Below are 21,994 nucleotides of genomic sequence, written 5' to 3'. Positions count from 1 at the left end.
CTGTGGGGGCAGCCGGGCTGCAAGGGGCATCGGGGACAATGGGGACAGCCACAGCCTCCCTTCCAGCACCTGGCAAAGCCACGGCTACTTGGCAGCAAGGCTCCGCGGGATGGGGACGCGCAGGGAGCCGCTGGCTGCACGGCTGCTCGCTGCGGGGCAGCTGCGCGGCAGCGCTCATCCCAGCCCCGCTTCCCGGGAAGCAGCGTGGTACCCTGCACAGTAAGCTCATCTCCCGCTCTCTTCGTTAATTTTAACTCCCACCTCGGGGGGCTTACAGAGGGGACCAAGGAACATGGTCCCGAATAGCAAGGGGGGTTTGCAGGGGGACTCCAGCACGGCCCAGGGATACCTGCTGCTCCAACACGCTCCCAGGCTGGGTGAGCTGCAGCCTCCCCTCGCCCAGCCTTGCTCCGAGGCGCAGGAAGGGTGCCTGGCCCGGCTGCGGCACATCGGGGCCTCCACACAGCCAGGCCCAGAGTCCCTGGGACAGCCGCAGGGAGACAGACCCCCAGCACGGCCCAGCGGCGATGCCCGGGCTGCAGTCCGAAGCACGCCAGCCAGCAGCTGGGGAGCTTTTCTGCAGCAAGGATCCACACCCCGAGCTCATCCCTGCAAGAGTCTAACCCCGGTGCCAGGGGAGGGCACGTGCAAGGGAGGAGAAGGGCTCCGGCTGCAGCAGCGTCTCTACACCCCCAGCTCCCCTCCCCTGCTGTTCCAACTTGGACAAAGGCAGAAATATCTATACAGTATAATATATATATTTCACTATGAAATAGCAATTTTTCACTCCCTGCCTTCTACTTCACGCATCCTGTATTAACCGCTTCTTCCCATGTCACGGCGGAGGGGTGGCAGGGCTGGGCTGCTTCTCGCGCGCGGCATCGCCCTTCCCTGAAGTCACCCGCAGGCAGCCCCAGCAGCTGCCCTGCCAGCACCCAGACACGGTGCTCGTTCCCCGTTTGCCCTCACCCAGCTTCCCCTGCCCTGGCGGCCAGGGCACGCCTGTGTATTCCGCCAGCAGCGGCCTGCCAGGGCGCTTACGGCTCCTTCCCACGGCTGGGCAGTGCGGATTCGTTAACCTCAGTTGCGCTGCTTTCAGCAGCCGCGGCGGGGAAGCAGCAGCTGAATCCCCCCGCCCTACACCACGTGTACGAACAGGAGCAAACCAGAGGCAAGGGAAGTGTTGGGGACAGTGCAACATGCACACAGACCGGTGAGGCGGAGGGCCCTCGGCTACGGCGCAGCCAGACGCCTGGCGCGAGAGCCAGGCCCACCCGGGCCACGCGCGCAGGCTCCAGGCCTCAGGGTAAGTCGGGGCTGCGGCCCGTCAAGCGTGAAGTCTGCCAAATCGGGGTCGACCTGCAGAACGAGGGGTCCCGTCCAGGGGCTGGGTCACGGGCCAGGGCTGTCATCACTGGAATCAGTGCAGAGCCGGATGGTTCAGGAGATGAAAGGAAGAACGATCCTAGGGAAAGACAAGGAGGGCAGCTGTCTTGGGGAAGCCAGGCGTTACGGGTCTCTTCAAGCGTACAGGGGAGCCGCTGCCCTGGAGATCGCGTTGTCAGAGACCCGCAGTGCCACAGCAGCAAACGTGTTGGGCTGTCAGTTACCATGCAGGGACACTGAGCTGGGGCGAGAGCGGGCACTCTGGGTCGTGCAAGCAGGTCTAGCAGAGCCAGGAAAAGGAGAGAGCAGGGACAGGTTTAAGCTGGGCTCAAGGAAACAAGATCAGAATTCAAATTCCCTTCAAATGGGCACCAGCTGGAGACCGGCGTGCAGCGATGCCCAGACGCCTTGCCCAGCAGCGGAGCCGCCCTCGCTCGAGCACACTCTCAGCCGCCCCGAGACAGCAGCCATGGGCATCGCCACCGTGTCGCTGCTGGCCTCGGGCAGGGAAGGGAGCTCCCCCCCACAGGCACCCACCTTTGCTTTTTGTACATCCTCGATCCAGTCACATCGTCCGGCTATACTCGATGCCGCTCTTGGCAGAAATGCCAGACCAGGGCAGAAGGCTGCAGAGAAGGCTCTGGGCTTGTCGATATATCCTCTGGGGAATCGAACACGGGCTCAGGCTGGCTAGCGTGGATCCAATGTGCTGTAGGTAGTCAGTGGCCACCAGTTAAGGACAGTGACATTTACACTGTAACTTAAGAAATCACTTTAAATACTCCATGGACTAGCGCTCCCTGAAGAGAGCCCGTGACACAGCAAAAGCTGCTCTGTTCAGTCAGACAGACAGATCTGGTCCTTGTGTTGACGGTCTGCTCCTTTCTACCAAAAGCAGGTTCAGTTTGCACCATAAAAGAAGGTGGTTTTGGAACACTGGCTCCAGCCTGTGTGGGAAATACCTCCCGAGGCAGCTGCCAGTTCCCTCTGCACTCCACAGTAAGTTCCTGTGGGGACGGCAATCTATCCACGGGCCTGGAGAGGCTTGGACTGACTAGCTACACCCAGGAAAGATCAGGTTTCTTCTCCACGATCTAACGACCTGAAATAAACTCCCAAAGTCAGTCTGAGAGCAGCCTGCCGAGACCCAGGCAAGGCCAGGGTCACAGGGGATCCTAGGCCACCGGAAACGAGACCAAGGGTTTCTCTGCCATGCTGCTGGACATGTCCTGCGCCGCACAAGCCAGAGCAGGCCTAGCATTCTGGCTTAACAACAGCGTTCGCTATCACTGGCATCAAACTCACTCCAGCTTAGAACTCCATGTACCACCCCACGCTGCCTCCCTGAACTGCTCCCGGAGGAGGCAGGAGAGCTCGGACACAAGCAGGTCACTGTCGAATCCCTCTAACATCGCCTGCCATCCGGCTGCAGATTAACCTCGCATCTGAGTGGGCATCAGTCCCCAGATCTAGCCAGGCCACGCTTCGCTAGATTGCCATTTTTAACCTAAAACATAGTATGGTGTCTGCTTATCGTGTGTTCCACTGCTAACCAGACCGAAGGTAAAGGATATAAGATGGTCCAGGGTGGATGGCCACCGTTGATGTACAGGACGTAGGTAAAGCCATCTTTGAGGACCCCTCTGATGGAATAATAATAGGGAAGGTAGTGGTGCTGTTTAAAGTCTCTGTTTTCATAGAAGTTTATTGCTGTATTGTTCGTGGTGAGGACGTGCAGGTAGATGGCTTTGCAGTGATCCTGGGCAGTCGTGGATATATGGTCTTTTAAACTTTCCAGCAAGAGCGAACCTGTGGAAGGAAAGAGCAGCAGAATCACACAGTGCAGCTGCCTTCTCAGGGACAGCACAAGGGTTCGCAGGTCCCAGCCGAGACCTCCTCCACCCAGCGCCTAATGAGCAATTGCTGCACATCCCTGAAGACCCCAGATCCCACCCAGTTCTCACAGACCCTGGCGAGGAGTTTAACAGGACCATGCTACGTGGTTTTAACATGAATCTCATCTCACCTATGAGCATGGCTTCACGAAACAGATTTTAGAATGACACAAACTTCTCATTCAACAACCACAACGATGCACCAGACATGGGAATCTGTCGATAACACCCATCCCCAGACAAGCAGCTCTCGGCTTTGGGGAAGGTCAGTGAGTCACTTTCAGTGGTATCAGTTCCATTGCATTTATTTATTTTAAAGCCATCTAAAACAGCAGTGTCAAAACAGGACTTCACAAGCAGGTTATTGCCTTGTGTCTGCTGACCTCAAGTTAAAATCTAAGAAGTGGCAGGATTTTAAGAACCCTTCTGAGGAGAGCCAAGGCACGGTCTCATTCAACCTGGATTTGCTGCAGGCACTGGTCAGCAGGAGAAACCAGAGAAGGGCACAGAGGATACTCCAGCCCCAAGAGGCAAGACCTGGAGGTTCATCCAAACAGCCTCAACACAGCACAAAGGATCCAGCAGAACCCGCAGCAGAACTTCTTCAGGTGTGGTAACAACAGGCTGAAGAAAAACCTTAGCTAACGCAAACGCACAGATCTATGCTGCTGTTTCACAATCCCCAGGGAACGCAAGACTTTCAGCAGGACCCACAGGATTTCAGAGCAGAAGTCAACAGCACTGACTTCATGGTCACTTGATACTTAGTGGGAATTTATACCAGCCAAGCACAAAAAGACAACGAGAGACATCAACAGGAGAGCAGTTTAATTCTGTTATGAGACATTCTGCTCTTCTATCTCACAGAAATCCAACTGCTCTCTGGTTTAACAATAGCAGAGAACTAGAAAACCAAGCATTTTAATGTCTGCCAGAGAAAAATCAGAGTTTTAGTGCTTAAAAGTACGCCTGGGCTGAAAAGCATGAAAGTCTTTAGCTTCAAACGCAAGCAGAAAAACTCCCAGGAGAAAGGTCACAGAAAAAGCAGCAGCAGGCAGCAGCTTCTTTAGGTTGTTTTACTATAGGTGCAAGTCCGAAGGTTTTGAGAGCGAGCATGGCAACATGCTACCTAGATACGGGATATACAGGTCCTGGATACAGGAAATACTGATTCTGAAAGGAGAAAATTCCAGCAAGATGGAGCTGGCAAAAAAATTTAGGATTTGGAAACTGAAAGGAGACTGAAAACCCACCACAATTTTACGGAGCAGAAGACCCCTTTACCACCTTCTCTGAATGTTATTCTGTGCAATTATTTTCTTCTTTATAGAGAAAATTTATCTTCAGTAGCATTTCGATGCAAGTTTTAAATACAGTGCTCCCGACTCTTCTGGTCGTTTCTTTGTGTATCCTATCAGTTTGTACCTTTGTAAACGTGGCTGGGGAGAAGGACGGACTTGAAGAAGGTAAGTTACACCTGTATCCACTGAGGAGACTCCAGATATGCAACACTGGGTCGCGCTGCCAAACCTGGCCTATTTCCTTTTGCAGATCAAAGATACAAATCATGCTTGAAATTGCATCAGAAAGGCACTTATGTGATGACAAAATACATGCTGCTCTGAACGGGGATAAGCCCTTCTGACTGCAGGATTTTCAAATGGCTGCAAAAACACTGTGTGTTGCAGCAGGCATTCAGAGCCGACTTTTACATGCATTTGACAGATTTAATCGGGTCCAAGTTACACTCTTTCTCCAGTTCCCTTTGTCTTTTTCTACATGTTTGTTCCATCTGTTGAAGTTGAAAGGTTAAAAGCAGCTACATTTTCTGCCTCATGGACCGGGCTTCTGACACCCATGAAAGAAAACTGCGTAAAACCCTGCTCTAGGGTGAAGTCCTAGAGCTTCAGCCAGTCTCAGCAGCAGGAGTGCAAGTTTTTGGTGTGCTCAGCTGTCCCCTGGGAACACGATGGACTAAGCCCCATGCTCTTCAGAAACATTTGCACATTGTGTTGTGCCCACACCAGTAAAAACACCTCAGTGCACCTGCATTGACACCGAGATGGGGATGCAAGTGCATCACCTTCCCAACTGCTGGTACAAATCACCAACAAGCTTGTCTCAACAGGGTACCGCAGCAAAACAGTGCAGCTCCTTCCGGCATGCCCGCTAGCCACACGTGGCAAACGACAGCAACAGAGTTGTCACTTAGCAGCGCCTTACCTATTCCATGTTTTCTGAACTCTTTCACCACTCCAAGACTTAGGATGTAAGCAACTTGAGTGTCCACAGGAAAACTGGAAGCTAGGATGTCTCCATCCTGAGTAGAGACATGACAAGTTATTTAGTAGAATACCTGGGGAGGCACAGGAGAAGGCAAGAATCCTGTACTGGAACATGTGAAAACAAGCCTATAGCAGGAAACTTCACTGAACAGTCTTAGCTGAAGCTTCTGGAAAGGAGGTGAGCAGGAAAAAATATCCAAGCATGGTCCCTTAGGACTTAGATGATACTTTCATATCATCTTCCCAGATGTAGAACACAACTCATGATGTTTCCTTACTATATGCATTATTTGTGGGCTTAGGGACAGAATATATTTGCATTCTTTACCATGAAGGATTCAGACTGCCAATTCTAGAGCTAGACATCAGTGTCTAGATCAATCCAGCAACAGTCTTTATTGCCTGCACGCTCCATCTGAGCTTTGTGTCAGCTGGAGATCTCTGTACTGATGTAGATGACAAGGAGCGTGTTCTACAGGCTCAGTCACCTTGAGCAGTGACTGAGTATGCCCCTGGCTTTCAGCTGGCTGGAACAAGAGCCTTTTGTTAGAGTTACTGAAGATGCAGTTTCTGACTTTGACCAGCTTTGAGATGAAGCCAGAGAGCTGAAGAGACCCCTGCCACTCAATGCTCTCGGTTCCTATGAACATTAAGATTACTGTTTCATCATAACACTGACGGCCTTTTAGAAGTTACGCACTGTCTGCACTGCCCCGGCTTTTTTTTTGTCCATGTGCCTATGCTGTTTTCCCTACGCCAACCCAGTGGTCTTTTCCCGTGCTGTCTCCAGTGACCATCTCTTCTTCAGCTCTCTGATGTACTGCGTTGTCTCTCCTGGCCTCCAAGCTCTGTTATCCCTGAAGGCCAAGCTTTCTGCAGACCTGTTACCTCTGCTTTGCGTTCGAGACAGTGACTGTGTAAATGGAGGAGTTTCTGCAGGAAGCCACGGGAGTGACTGGCCCACTACAGCTACGGAAGTTCAACCCTTATGTAACGAAGGAAGAAGTTCGTTCTCCCACAGCTGCGCGTACCTCAGCCACCAGCGATGACCAGACACGCCGAAAACAGCCAGGCAACAGCGATGTGGCCTGCTACACAGTCAATTTTGGATTACACCTGCACGATCTGATCTCTCTGCACAGCACATCAGGCAGCAAGCTTCCCGTTGGGCCACAGCTGCCCGGCCCTGGCAGGAAGAGGCTTTGTGGTACCAGGCTGCTCAGCAGCCCACATGTGCAGACACATCCCACCACCCGTGCTCCATTACCTGGAAATCGCCAGGTTCTTGGTTTCTTAAATTAACTCAGGATCACTCTGAGAAGTGTCTGGATGGAGGCGGGGGGGAAATACCCTGCACGGGTTCCATGCAATTAACCATGGCAGGTGGTGGACTATCCCATACCAAAGCACAGTTTAGTAGCATACCTCTTTATGCACCTTTGTTCTGCTCTTGATCTCTGCCACTATCATTCCCACGATGGAGCCTCTATACGTGGCTGCGAGGGAAAAGAACTTCTTGTTGGAAGTGATGTCTCGGTACCATGAGTCAGGGTACCTGGGAAGGAAGGAAAAGCGGGAACGTTTGGGGACAGAGAGCCCACGGGAGCAGGCAGCGTCACAGCAAACATTGTGCCGACATGCTGCTCAGCTGGAAATGGGCAGCAATGTCTTTAAACACCAGTCCCTGGAAGTGCAGGCTGATGTATTTTACACGAGACTAAGCGAGGGAAGCTGTACTACTGAAAGGGCTGTCCTCTGCAAAGACGTACAGCCAAGTAGCTCCACCGTATGTCAGCCTAAAGCTCTTTCTATGCTACTAATTTGGCTTATTTCAAGAAATTCAGGTTAGGAAGTTATTCAGTTTTCCTGTCTTAACCGTCGTATGGTACCAATGAACATCAAACAGCTGTTGTGCCCCATTTGGTAGCATAGTTTCTTTCAATTGCATCTAAGCAGCAACGCAGGCTGCTCATGTAATGGCCCCCTGCCTTGCTAAGACAACCACATTTTCATTTTACACTCATTGCCCAGAGCTCTCACTTCCATCTTTAGCAAGTTATTTTTAAATGCAAGATCCATCTGCCCTCATCTAAGAGCATAAGGATCTCATTAATTTGATAAATGTGAAAAAAAAAAATACTGCATATTGATACAAAAAAAAAAAAAAAAAAATCACATCACCAGCCTCCAGCTCTCTTCCACTTCTGCAGCTACTAAAGGGAAACTATGGTACACTAATTTCAAAGTGAGAGTTCAGCATGCCTTATGTTTAAAAGAAATTCACAAATTCAAAATATTATGAACGCTTTTGCTGGTTTGATACATTTTATGCAATCTTAATTATAATCTGCTAAAATCCTCTATAAACCTTCTCGAGAACACTGAAGTCCTTCAAGTCTACAGCTGTAGTTCCCCTGGATGCTGTAAGCCAGAAAGCTATCACTGTCCCCCAGAAAAGCTCCTTATTCCTGTGCTTGTGCAGACACGGGCATTTACCAAATGGGGGCCGGGGGAACTGATCAGCTTTAAGCCAGATCTTGGATGGCTTAAAGTTACATGGAACTGTTGGAGCAGGTCCAAAGGAGGGCTACAAAAATGATCCGAGGGCTGGAGCACCTCTCCTATGAGGACAGGCTGAGAGAGTTGGGCTTGTTCAGCCTGGAGAAGAGAAGGCTGCGGGGAGACCTGATTGCAGCCTTTCAGTACTTAAAGAGTACTTAAAGGGAGCCTATAAGAAAGATGGGGACAATCTTTTTAGTAGAGACAACAGTGATAGGACGAGGGGTAATGGTTTTAAACTAAAACAGGGTAGGTTTAGGCTGGATATAAGGAAGAAATTCTTTACAATGAGGGTGGTGAGACACTGGAACGGGTTGCCCAGAGAGATAGTGGAGGCCTCATCCCTGGAAACATTCAAGACCAGGTTGGACAGGGCTCTGAGCAACCTGATCTAGTTAGCGGTGTCCCTGCTCGCTGCGGGGGGGTTGGACTAGATGACCTCTAGGGGTCCCTTCCAACCCAAAACTTTCTATGATTCTATGATCTTTGCCAGAGCTTTGGGAGCAACAGTGATCCCGAGGACACAGGTAAGTACAGTCTCCCCCTGGGGCGTTCAGAAGGACAGCTGCTCTGTGTGGGTTTGGTTCAGCTCTGGGGCTGCTTTCTCGGCACACACTCCACAACACGGCTTTCTTTCACAAGTACAGGATGCTGTCCTTTTTCTCGGAGGTGTGCTCCTTTCCCCCATCTCATACACAGCCTTTCCCAAGAAGGTGATCCCGCGCTTAATTACAAAGCCCATTTTCTGCCAAAATCTGCATACAAAAACTTTCTTATGACTTTAGAACCATGCAGGACAGGCAGCAAAGAGCCATTAACAAGAACACCATCATAGTGCACAAAAGATTCAGAACCTGCTGTTATCTTAGCAACAGTACAGATGGCTGCAGAGCCTTTGGTGTCAGCTCTGAACTGGACCAGTGCAGGTTCACACCACTTCTTTCTAGATCCCCACCATCTCACACCCCAAACTGGTAACGTACTCTATTGGGAACCAGTCTCCACAGAGCTGTTTCACTGTGTCTATGTCATCATGGCAGAGAAGACGCAGGTTTACGTCCGTAAGTGCAGTCGGGGGCACCTCCTCTGTCATTCACGCCTGCAAGAAAAGAAAGCACGTTAAGAATGATGAAGCACGGATCCAGGTGTTTCTCAGTATCAATAAAGATGTTTTTCCTAGCAGAATGAGTCTGCAAGAGTGATGAAGCAAAACATGGCACCATTAACCCGAGAAGCAACTCGAAGCCGTGCTGCCCACAGGATAAGCATAGCTCACTTCTCAGCCTGACCCTCCCCGCTCCCTGCAAGCACGTCCCAGTGATGCTGCGTGTGAAGGAGCACGTGGCACCGACCACTTCCACAAAGAGCTCAGAATGCTGCACTAAATAAGCCAATAATGTTCCAAGTGTACCTTATGATGCATGGAGATCTTCAAATGTCCATGCAGGACCAACACTTTGTTAAAAGAAAACTGAACCAACAGCTTAAAAAGGAAGCACTGTCAGAAGAACATTTATTAAGTCCTCTTACACAATCCCGTCATCTCCAGTTAGTATGTATGCAGAGGATTCGAATTCTTTAAAATGTTTATTTTGTTTAACTTAGGCTGGTGAAATGAGGCCTGGTTTCACTTCCCCTCATTCCTGTGTGCTCCAACTCCACGAGGTCTGGCTTTCCAGCCCAGCAGAGAGCGTTCAAATGCAGAAATCCCAAAGGACCCTTTTCTTTCACCATAGTACGAGCACAATCCTGCTAACCACATACAGGACACTTACTCTAATGCCTTCAGCCTATTTTAACAAGGTACTAGAGGGAAAGCAGCAAGCAGTAACTAAAGTGGTTGTAAAAGCATTTGTAGCGCAGATGCATGAATGAAGAACAGATCTTGAGAACAGGCTTTCGGCAGGACGAGACATGGAGCACACAGAGCAAACAAGGCGGGCAGAGACAGGGCAGCTGCAGGAGTCTGCTCCCTTTCATGGGCCACCTGCAGTTCTCCATCCACAGCTTTGTCTCTCACTCCAGCCCTCCTCATCCCAGGTCAAAGAACCAGACTGGGACACAAAGAAAAAAAAAAACAAACCACCACGCTTAATTTAAAAAGTCTTTTGTTTTTTGTTTTACTGTCTTTTCCCCATTTTAAGAGCCTCAAATTTTGGTTTCAAAATGCCAAGTTATATGGAAAAAGCTGCACACAGCATCGCTTGTGTATGCCCTTCTGTTGGAAGGGATGCTCAGCTCTCCCATGCTCTTGCTCTGCAGCTCAGAGACTCGAGAAGGAACAGATTTAAACACACTCCCCACTGGATGGGATATGCCAATTGAGCAGTCTCAATGCAAAAATTGCATCACCTCCATAATACGCTCTGTAACTGGCAAAGAGGCACAAAAGCAGTAGGCACAGCAGCGATCCCAGTTTGACGTGTCTGACAGCACACAACTGCGTGCCGACTGCTCTCCTAAGAGTCTGGAAACACCTCCTTACGCTGTACCTCTGAAAAAACAACAGGCTAAGCCATAAAATCCACATTCCACCCCAAATATCTCTTTTAATGTATACAAGCCAGCTTTCTTCTGCAATTCCTCGGGATGAGCTGGTAGAGAGCAACTCCCAGCAGCACAACATGATGATAGTCAGAGAGGACCCAGATGCCGGGGTCCTCAGAACACAACATTAGTGCTGAAAGAGAGGTAATTCGCACTGCTAAGCAGAACAATGTTGGCCCTTGACTTTGGCGCTCTGCCTGCAACACACGTACGACTCCTTTGCAGTGTGAGCTTGCACCCCTCCACCCTCCCGGACAGCAGCATAAAGCCCCTACACTGCATTGGCCTGGATCTCCTGGGGGCGAAGGAGGATCTCTACCGCTGGTTTGTGTGCAACCTGGAACACGTCAAACAGCGATAAATCAACAGGAGAAAGGATACGATTAAGGTCCACTATTATCCAGAGAAATCTTTGCTAGCCCTTCTCCCATGCAGGCAGAAAGAATGGCAAAACGCTTTAACAAAGCAGAGGTCCGAAGAAGCCCTACAGCTCTTGAGAAAGATGAAATGGGGTGGGTTTCTTCACGCAAGGGATCCTTCTCAGACACAGCTTTCCTCCCAGTGATTGGTGCTACAGATTTCCCCGAGCAGAGCACGTGAGGGGATCCGTATATTGATATGGATCGCTTGTTCTTCTCCAAAGAAGTCCTTGAAAAGAATCACTGCTATTTCACAGCCTGTTCTAGGACTGTGGTTGCATATTTACCCAGCAGCCTACAGCTTTCACAACCAGCCCAGATGCTAGTTTCAAAAGAACTTACACACCTAGTGAACCCACAAAACCAGTACTCCTTGCTGCTTTTAAAACTAATTTCACACTCCTAGAATTGGCTCAAGCCCTCCGAGGCTAGACTTTGAATTTGTACCTTGTTGCGGCAGCGAGCACGCTCTCGGCCCCTGGTGACCTTCTAACACGCCTCAGCTTTACGCAGCGGGGCCCGGGGCCCTGAAGGAAGAGCACGTTCACTTGCTGTGGCTGATCTGATCGACACCGCTGCTGGCTGAGGCAGCTGATGCACAGCGGTGTGGGCCCCAGTCCCAGCCTCCCACCCTTGCTGGATCCTTTGCTGAGCCATTTCAGAGCAGTGACCCACCGCAAGATCACGAAGGGAGGCCAATACAATTGTTTGCAGGCCAGAGCTGCTTGGCAAAAGTTCAGGTAGCGTCAGAAAGGCTTCCCGGGGGGGTGTGAAGAGGAGGGAGGAGCGAGCAGGCACATACAATCAGAGGCGCTTTGGCCACGGCAAAGCTCCAAGCCCCGCTATATCGCTTCGTTAGTGGGCAGTAAGCAGCACTCAGGTTTGCAACAGCAGTGCTCTTTCTCATCCATTTTATTTTTCTTGAGAAGTTTCAATGCTCCTGTAAGGTAACACCCCTTGTCAGCCAATACTCTCAGCATTAATAAATTAGAGGTAAATGAAACAACCACGATAAGGCCATATTTTTGCTAACAAGTAGCAAAGGCAGGGGCCTAGGAGTAGACTTCGCCAGCCACTGCTGCAGGAGAGGCAGAGCCGGCACAGGACGCATTCTTGTGAGGATTAGTTCATGTTTATTTAACACGATATTCACAAAGAGCTAGGCAAGCATTATGCATTATCCTGTAGCTGAAGCCAGCCTTAAAAAAGTAATCCATGACTGTTCTGTAGAACAGGATAATTCCCCTCTCCTCAAATTCAGACAGCCATTTCCCAGCACCGGTTGTGTTTGCAGGAACTCACTCCATCCGCTTTGCATTATGTGACCCGTCTGATGCTCCTGCACATTTACAGGAAATTTAGGACACCCGCCTGGCACTGTGTCCTGCCACAAGGTTTCAGGAGAGCCATCCTGTGCACCTTCCTCCCCGGCCAGGTGTTGCTGCTGCCGGAGGAGCTGTGGTCAGTGGCTGCTATCACCAAGAGAGACGAAATCCCACGCAAGTCAATTCTCTCCGCACCCAGGTGACAGGCTCTGGCTCTTCTCAGCTATCTGGATGAACACCCAAGACCCGCTTCCTGGCCCTCTGCACAGCCTGTGGCACACTGTAATTATCAGAGCCAGAGTCCTGAACAAAAGCCTCAGCTAGTACAGCGACGAGGGTATCCCTTTCAGAGTCAACTTGATTTTAGAAGACAGAAGATATGTTTGGAAGCATAAAGAAATAATAAAAAAGCCAGTATCAGTGTAAAATACAACCCTAGGACTCAATAGAAATCAGAAGGGCCTTCAGGGGTTTAGAGGCAGCCTAGCTCCACTCACTGCTGCGACACTGACAACACCAAATTCTGACCTTTGGGACCAAGTGGTGGTTGCTATGAAGCAAAGCGTAGGCTCCAGCCACGTGAAGGAGGTCCACGGCTATTTCTGAAACCCCAAAGTGAAGTTACCTTATTTAACACCTTTTTTTCTGGTGTCAGTCTTTGTTCATGTGACAGCCACGGTCTGGGAAGTGGCATGGTTAACATCATCCACCGCCCCTTTGCCCAGCAGGGCACAACCACCTCACCCTTTTGTCAAAATGGGAAACGCTTGTAACGATTATAAAATGAGCCAACATTTTATGCTTATGAAGGGACCATGCAGTTAAACATTTGAAGAAGCTCTGAGGACACATCTTTCCAAAACCTCAAAGTTCGCAGTAAGTAGAACTAGAGCCTGACCATTTACTTATCCTACCTACCTAAAACCTGCAGATATTAATACACAACAAATGAATTTTTGAGAAAAGTATAAAGATTTCGAGCACTTCTACTAGTCTTCTGACTTGCTCTATTGAAACAAACCTAGCAAAACATTTTGGCCTTATGTGTACAGGGTAGCTGCAGAGGAACTTGTGAAGTACTCATTACAAATATTTAGCAGTAATGGAAGTTGGCTGAAAATAAATAGTAAGCACGTTACTAACTAAGCCAACTTCACATATAATTTCAAATTAAAGCACATTGTTAGGCCTAAACTTACTATTTAAAAATAATGTCACAAATCTTTGGCATGCATAAGCTCTAACTTTAATAAGCTAAAGAACAGCACTTCACAGTTCTGCATAAAAGGCAGAGGAGCCTCTAGCTGCCAGCATCAGTCCAAGCGATGGTTGGCACTCCATGCATTACCAACGTCCACTCCGCACAATGAGCTGAGTGCAGGTACAGACATATTTCTACCACCAGCACTTCCAGGTCCTACTATGCAAGAGTAGGTCTTGTTTTGGTTTTAGGTTAGCTACCAGGTGCAGGGACAGATTCTTGACTTGAACTAGATGCCTCAAAGCTAAGAAACTGCATCTGAGGCTTTTCTCAAGAGCAGGATATTTTCTTTCTCTCTTAGATCCCCTGTATGCAAAAAAAGTGAGAAAAATCTACATAATACAATATTTCTAGAGAAATTGAGGTACTCGCACAGAATCAGCACTCTTTTTCCAACAGTCTTCAAATGCAAGATAAAGTCTGGTGCTTCCTAGAATTTGGAAAGCAGCTGCTTAAATGCTTTTCAAAATTCCTCAAGCACTTCCATATCTACAAAACCCTGGCTAAGTAGTTCAACAAGTTAAGATTGCCCTTGTTTAGCACTATTCGACATATTTTAGAGGTGATTCTGCTTTGTGCATCCTGTGAAAAGGAGTTGCATTTGAGCAATGAGCAATCATAAGATGCTGGTTTAATTAATTTTTATTTGACTTCAACTTCCATCCAGATAAGCTCATGAAAATCCCAAGTAAAAATTTTATCATCCAGCAACAAACATCACTGAATTTCTTGGCAGAACAACAGCAAGGTAATCTAAGACTAAAGCTAAATTAATTCTAACTAGAATCGTATACATATATAACTTCCAGTAAGGGGTACACTGGCTTCAAATTCAGTGTTCACACAAAGACCAACGTGAAGGAATCTTCTTCACTTGCAGAAACAAAACTAGACTGAAGTCCATCAAATTCTTTTACTTTCCAATTTAAATGCTAATTGAAATCAATTCATCCTGAACACAAAGAAGCAAACCTGCAGGAAAGAATAAAGAAAAACGAGCACTGGCCTGCTAGCAGATTTTGATAAAGCGATCCTACGATTCAGGATGTACTGTCCCGAAAGGCACATGGCCAACCACCCCAGTATCACAGGCACCTCTGTCATTGAACGGTGCAGACCCTTATTTACTTGGGCTGAAGATTTTCACCTTCTGGAATCCAAAGCACTTTCTCCAAGCAAACTCCTGCTAGATTGTTAAGAAGGATTATCTGCTGTCATTCCACAGAAGGAAAAGATTAAGCTCCTCCAGACAACTACCAAGTACATACCATGCATGTCCAGGTCTGAGAAACTGCAGCGATGCTAAACAAGTCTGCTCTGTAAAGGCAGCATGCGAGTTGGCTTTCCTCCGGCTGTCAGGTCGCGTCCCTCTGCCTACGGCTGCATGTTTCTACCCAGCTCTTTAGCGATGGACATATGCACAGTAGCTGTATTTTACTTTCCATGAGCAGACCATCTGCTCAGCGCACACACAGACAAGCAGATAGCCCCTGGAAAATCTGCATGCACGCGCAGCGGGCCAGAGCTGGATTTCCTTACACCTGGTACCCTCACCAGCAGTGCTGCTCCAGCATCGCCACCAAATCCTTGTTTGCAGCTTCTGTGTGGACAGTCCTCAAATCCCAGAAAGACAAGATTTCCAAAAAAAAAAAAAAATTTGATGACACCGGGCATCTTCTCTCACTTGTAAATAGATAGGATCAAAGCCCAGACAGAATTGTAAGAGGTACTCAAATTGCAGGACAGGCACAATGAGCTGTGACTGAGCAATACGGTACTCAAAACAGACACAAACTCTGCTATTGTCTGGGGAGCATCACTTCGGGAGCACCAGCGGGAGTTTTCACAGCTGCAAGCCTCTCTACCTTGTGCCATCTGGCACCGGGGATTTGATTTACATTAAACCATTCAATCTGAACCAGCCAAAGGTCTAATTCCAACAAAGCAGTAAAGATTTCCCTTCTGCATTTCATTTTAAGCTTACTGCATTTTTAGGTTACTGGTCTCACAGGGAATGTTCCACATGGACACCCCTGTTATCAAGATCCTTTTATTTAATACAATAAAATTGCGACTGGATTTGAAAACATCATGAATTCGTTACTAAGAATCTCAAAGAGATGCTTCTAGGACCTAGGGCAACATTATCAAAGAAATAGGAGCCAAATTTTTAAAGATATTTAAATACTTAGCTTGATACCTCCTAGGTACTACTACAAGTTTGGTCACAGAACAAAATAATCTGGTTGGAAGGACCCCTTGGGGTTTAACCCAACTTAGATCAGGTTGCTCAGGCCCACAGTCCCACGTCATGTCAGTGAGGAGCAAATCTCTTTACCCTGCCAGGTCCCAGACTGGTTCCTTTGCACCCAGAGGCGCAACTGGAAAGCGGGGGTGTTAAATGTGATGTTCGCACCAACACAACCACCTCTGCTACGCGGGCAATACAAGCACACCTCTACGTGCTATTTGTTACACTCTATTTATCGCATCTAATGCTCCTGCTCCTTCTAGGAATCCCACGCAGGTTTATTTTGGAAGAGCAACATACAAACCCCAGAAGTTACATTTCTCCTCGCTCCCGGTATGTTATTCAAACCGACAGAGCTTGGAGTTCAGAGTCATGAGCAGAACGGCGACCATTTCACCTCCGTTCCTGTACCATTTATCACATATAACAGGAGTGCTGCTCGGAACTGCCATCACTTAATTCCCTGCATTAGCAGAAGCAGATGTTTGGGGCAATCAAGACACTTAACGGGAAATCTAGGACAAAATGACTGCTTTTCTGCCTTGGTCTAAAAAACGGCGTAATAGTATGGCTGGAAACAGGCTCTGATGCTGCATTACAGCATTTCACAACAGTCCATAATGCCTTTTGATCCAGGCGTTATGTTTTTCTGCAATTTCTCCCAGAACCACCAGCATCGAGCCTGCTCACCAGGGACACGCACTAGCTCAAGACTTTGAGCTCCTCATTATTTAAACTCCTTCAGTAGCAGCTTCTGTGCACAAAACCACCCTCCTCAACCAGCTCCCCCTACATCATCTCCTAGGCTGCCGCATCCTGAAGATACACTGGTCCAGCCCTGGTATGTGGATTCCATTTGCCTCCAAAACACACCCCAAGCACTAATGAGCTTCCCTCGGGGACATCACTCTGGAGAAAGGAGTTTGTCAGTGCCTGGACTTTCTTCTCCAGTAAATCCATCCAGGGCAGTGTGCCCATCCAACACACCCCCATAGCGGAGGAGAGCAGAAACCAGTGAGCTGGGGGAAGAACGTATTGTAAAGAAAGCTGAATTCATCTCAACACCAGGGAGACTGAGGAGTAACCTCAGGTTTGGATAAGACAGCTGCACCAGTGAAAGATCAGGTGCCCTGAGACAAAGAATAATTTCTTCCTGAGCTAGCTAGATCAGCATAGGGAGAGAACACACATGGTTGAGCCCAAAGTATAAAAACTGGGCAATTAATAAAGTAAACTTTGTACAGTATAGAGACCAGTAACAGGCATCACATTTGTATTTGGATTCAACTGTACACTGCAACTGCTTTATTCTGCTTGTGCTGCAATTTCAGTATGTTGCTGTAGCACTCTGCTAAATCAAAATCTCACGTAACACCAAACAAGTAAATCTGCTATTAAACCATCCTCATGTGGAATCTACAAGAGCCTGGGCAGAGCACACTGGACTCACACAGCTAGGAAGGCAGCACTGTCACACACAACATGGGAAAACCCGTCTTGGCATTCAGCCCTCCTCCCAAAGGCTCGCCCCACACTGCTCAGCCAATTTTTCCTCGGCTCTGAAATTCTGAAAACATCATTCCACGAAATGCACTTGCGCCTTGTCCCCAGCTCGGCACTTCATTTTCCATTATGCCCAGATTGAGGTGTGCACACCACAGGACTAAAAGCCTGACAGCCAAAAACACAGAAACACAGGAATTAACAATTTGGCCTCCTGCCATGAAGGATCAGGATTTGAAACAGACCCCAAAAGGATATCAAGAATTGAGAAGGCAAAATGTAGTTCTACCTGTACAGCAAGCAGCAGCCATTTATTTGAAATGAAAACACTTACTGTTAGTGAAATCCTTTTAGACTTGTATCCCTGGTCCTCTGCACACTTGAAGTTTGACTTGTCAGCCTTCCAGCAGCAGAAATGTCAACGTTTTGTAAGCGAGTTGCTTTCTGGGCTATTCTTTTACCCTACAGCTTTAGATACGTTACTGAAGCCGTAGATTTCACAGGAGCTGGTATCTGAACAAAGTGTCTCTAAAGCATACTGCAAAAGGCATGGCTTCCTGCTGCCCCAGATACAGCAATTCCTCCAGGGAATGGCGAACAAGAACCTCTAAGAGGGTTTTGCTGTTAAATCTTTTCTCGTTAAGATGCGGAAGAGAAAATCTGCTTTGTGACAGTAGCACTGCAGGGAGTTAAAACCGAAGGGTCACAACAGAGGCATATTTACAAGAAGCAGCTCGCTAGAGGAGATCGAATACCTTGCAAATGCCAAACACGGCAAGTTTCCAATAGGCTGCTGTTCCTCCGGAAAACAAAAAACAACCCCAAACAACTCATCCTACATGCAGTACCGCTGCCATTTCTGAATTTGAATAAACAGCTACACAGAAAATGTGTGTAGTGACTACAAAAAAAAAACAGCCAGAAATTCAGCCCAGTGTAGTACAACCACTGGCAGAGGGGAATTCGAGCCTGCCTCCATTTCCTAGACACTGTCCTCATTACTGAGCAGCAACACGGCTGATGGATAAAAACCAGTCTCTCCACTTACATCATTATAGGAGAAACTAACAAGTAACTTTAGAGGCTATTGCAAAAAAGATCCTTTAAAATAAAAGAAAAAAGCTTAAAAAGAACATTCCTTCCCTAGCTGGCAGACAAGCACCCCCAACTCACTCCTGTCAAAGATCACAAATTTAAAGTTTGAGCCAACATGGCTCCTTTTCAATAGTGTTTTCCAGCATGGGACACCCACGTCCGACGCAAAAAGCCCACTGCTACTGCTTTAAGCTAGTAACACGTAAAATGAATTCTGGCATAGATGTCTGCTCTTCACAGTAATACACTGAAAATTAGAAATTAAAAAATTAAATAAAAGCAAACATTGGAAAACTGAGCAGCTCCTGTTCCTACCTTTCTGTGAGGAGGGAATTGTGTGTGTGTGGGGAAATGTAGTGTGAGTCATGAAGCTCTAAGTCTTTTTGCAACACCCTGCATTGAAGCCATCAGACATGCTGTGACTGGTTAAAAACAACAAAGCAAAACAGGAAGACAGGAGTGATAGCACTCTAATAATGATTTTAAATAGCGTTTAACTTTCAAGTTTGTAGAAGAGGTGCTCTGCTAAGACAGAACTTTCTCTGCTGTTACACTGCACAGCTTAGCCCCATTGTTTCTGCAGCAGCATTTCAACATCAGAGAAACACAGCTCTAACGGCAGCCGCTGGCAGGAAGGCCGAGCCACCAGCACGTCTGAGTCAACCGCAAACCACTCACAGGGAAGTCCCCACGCTGGTACCTGTGATTCCTCGGGTATTAACAGCAGCGCTGTCATCGAGTCAGCCTTTGCAACCACAGTTACACCTGCTCCTGCTCACTCCATGAATCACACTGGGAGTGGCCGGGGTGGGGGGCAGAGAGGTGGAAAATAGTCAGGAAGAGAGAGGATGGCTTCCGGGGTGGCAGGACCAGTTCACAGCAGACAACAGGCTAAGATACCAGCATTGGCTCACTGACCAACTTATCAGACCATACTGGCCCAATACCTACACTTCTAAGACACCACCACCCCATCCTGCCCCCCAGAAAATCCTTCACGAAGAAAGCCCCACCCCCACATGCAAATAGAGATCATCGTTACTGGGATAGAAATAACAACAGACATGAAAGTAGCACCAGACTCCATTAACACAAATAAATAAACATACTCTGTTCAAGGCTCTTTGAGCTCCCAACTACAAAAGACCATTTTTCTGAATTCCACTGGCAGTTCCCACGTTTCATGATATCTGAGGCCAGCTCAGATCCCAAGACAGGACGATACCACTCCGGTTTAGGAAAAGAAATGACAATTAAGAATGCCCCAGGTTTTAAGAGGGCATTCACAGGATAGCCACTCACAAATTGCTCAGACATGTTCAGCCAGCTTGCTTTAAATACATCAAGCAACCAGCTGAGAGAAACAACAGCAGCAGCTACTTCAAAGAACAGAACAATGTACTAGAACAACGATTTACACACTACTGTATCTATCTTTATTTGCTGCCAGGCATATAAAGACTAATTAAGGCATCAGTTTACAAGACATAAACAGAACTACTATTTTAACCTGCAAGATGAAAACCATCTACTTTAAAAGCCTGGTACCAGGCAGTACCGGGTGTCACTGCGTCTGATGGGGGTGAGGCTGCTCCAACCTTATCTTGCAAATGAAGCATTCACACTCTAATTGCACACGTTGGGAGAGAGCTGCCAGCTTTTTGTAAAAGAATCTCACTTCTGAGAAATGTGCCAGAGTTTATTTGTACAAGCAATTGATTTATTTAAGAAAAATACCACGTACTAGTACTCCCAATAAGCTACCAGAAGCGTCCCTCGTAAACACTTAAAGAAAGGAAGCAAATCTAGGATGAATCCATGGTAAAAAGAAATTCGGTCTACAATCTATTCAGTAGATTCATTAAAACTAGATGGGAGAAGAGATTAATAGATATGCAACAAAAAACGATGATCCTTTAGGATAGGGCACAGATATCCAGGGCAGTGAAATCTCAGGCCATTCATGGTTGTAGAAAGCTCTCATGATGCCAAAAGACTAATAAAACGGCAGATAAAGTCTGTAAGTTGGTAGATAAAAAAGGAACACAGAGTGGAAAAAGGTAAACATTTCCAATTTGTGTTACCTACCGCAAGCAGAAAAAATCCATGCTCTCACAGCGAGTTCCCCAAGAACACCAGTTTGCTGCTCAGCAGCAGTCAAAAAAGGATACTGGGAATTATCAGAACAAGCAGAGAGGGGAAAACTCGCATCTAGAAAGCTTTTGGTCTGAGCTAGCATGTTCCTCCTTATGTTACGGATATTTAATGCCTCTGCGTATCTGTGAACAAAAGGCCAGACAGCCACATTCACGCTGTTCTCAAGAGCAGATAGAATAGGTGCAACGGATGGCCGAGGCTCAGAGGAGCTCACCACGGTCATCCAGCACGGGATAGCTGATACCAGGAGGTTCTGCAGCATAACGACAACAGGATAAACTACAACAGATACACAGCAGGCTAGAAAGACTTTAAACTCAACAGAGTAAATATAATTAAGCGTTTAAACAGCTTACCACGGGAGATGATAATAATTTGAGGCCTATAATCAAGAGCGAATGTCTAAGACACACACTTTAGCTCGTGGCAGGACACAGTGATCTCAGTGGCAAGGATACCAGCCCTCGTCACTTGGACAGGACACGGACAGAGGTAGTACTTTCAGCAGGCAGCTTCGGCAGTTTCCAAAACGGAGATGTTATTTTGCCCGTACAGATAGCATAGGTATAACCCACGGCTGTGCAGCCTGCGGAATGGGGCACGGCAGGTGGAACGCTTCTGGCAAAGCCATCTGCCACCGCGCCCGGAGTCTTTGGCACCGCGTTTAAAGCTCAGTCTGATCAGCTGCAACCAAAAACCTCAAGATACACCCTGCAAAAGAGCCGTCCCTGGTTAGGTACGAAGCTGAGCAATTGCTTTCTCTCCGTTAAAGCTGGTTCAAACGGACACAACACTTTTGTGTGGCGAAGCCAAGTCTGAGCCAGCCGGGGCGGTTTGTGAGCTGTCAGGAGACGCAGAGCAGCCGGCAGAGCCAGGGTTTGCAGGGGAAAAGAGCTGAATCTAGCGACGCGCGACATATTCCCGGGCCCTCCCGAGGGAAATTCCTCTGATGGGGAAATGGAGACGCGCTCGTTAACGCTAAGGACCCCTGCGCTGCTGGCCGAGCCCCCCAAACCCCCTCGGAACACGCTAAGAGAAGGAAGAGCTGTACGCAGAGCTGCGGGAGCCCCGGGGCGGCCTAGGAGCGGGGGGGTGGGGGGGGCGGGGTTGCCATGGCGACTTGCGCAAGTCCGCTCCCCCCCCCCCCGCCCCGCCCCGCCCCGCCCCGCGGCGGAGGTCCCACCGAGCTTCCCCGCTCACCTCGGAGGGGCGGCGGGCGCGCCGCGGGCGGGCGGGGCAGCTCAGCGCATACCGGGCGGCGGAGGCGGGCGAGGGACTGGCGGCCGCGGCGGACACCGGCGGGCACTTCCT

The 21,994-nt window shown here is 48.4% G+C and overlaps 1 protein-coding gene across 1 annotated transcript; it reads right to left on the bottom strand.

Moving 5' to 3' along the window:
• Nucleotides 1–736: 736 nt before the first annotated feature.
• Nucleotides 737–21,994, bottom strand: NAA60 (N-alpha-acetyltransferase 60, NatF catalytic subunit). The gene is made up of 7 exons (XM_075436797.1): nucleotides 21,884–21,994; nucleotides 9,109–9,224; nucleotides 6,992–7,121; nucleotides 5,505–5,601; nucleotides 2,961–3,195; nucleotides 1,924–2,108; nucleotides 737–1,465 (listed from the first exon to the last, which is right to left on the bottom strand). Exons 2-6 carry the CDS (start codon nucleotides 9,216–9,218, stop codon nucleotides 1,952–1,954), a joined length of 729 nt encoding a protein of 242 aa, XP_075292912.1. The 5' UTR covers nucleotides 9,219–9,224; nucleotides 21,884–21,994; the 3' UTR covers nucleotides 737–1,465; nucleotides 1,924–1,951.

The sequence above is a fragment of the Opisthocomus hoazin genome, chromosome 15 (genome assembly GCF_030867145.1).
Source record: "Opisthocomus hoazin isolate bOpiHoa1 chromosome 15, bOpiHoa1.hap1, whole genome shotgun sequence".
NCBI classification, from domain to species: domain Eukaryota; kingdom Metazoa; phylum Chordata; class Aves; order Opisthocomiformes; family Opisthocomidae; genus Opisthocomus; species Opisthocomus hoazin.
This window is presented reverse-complemented; position numbering and strand designations above follow the sequence as displayed.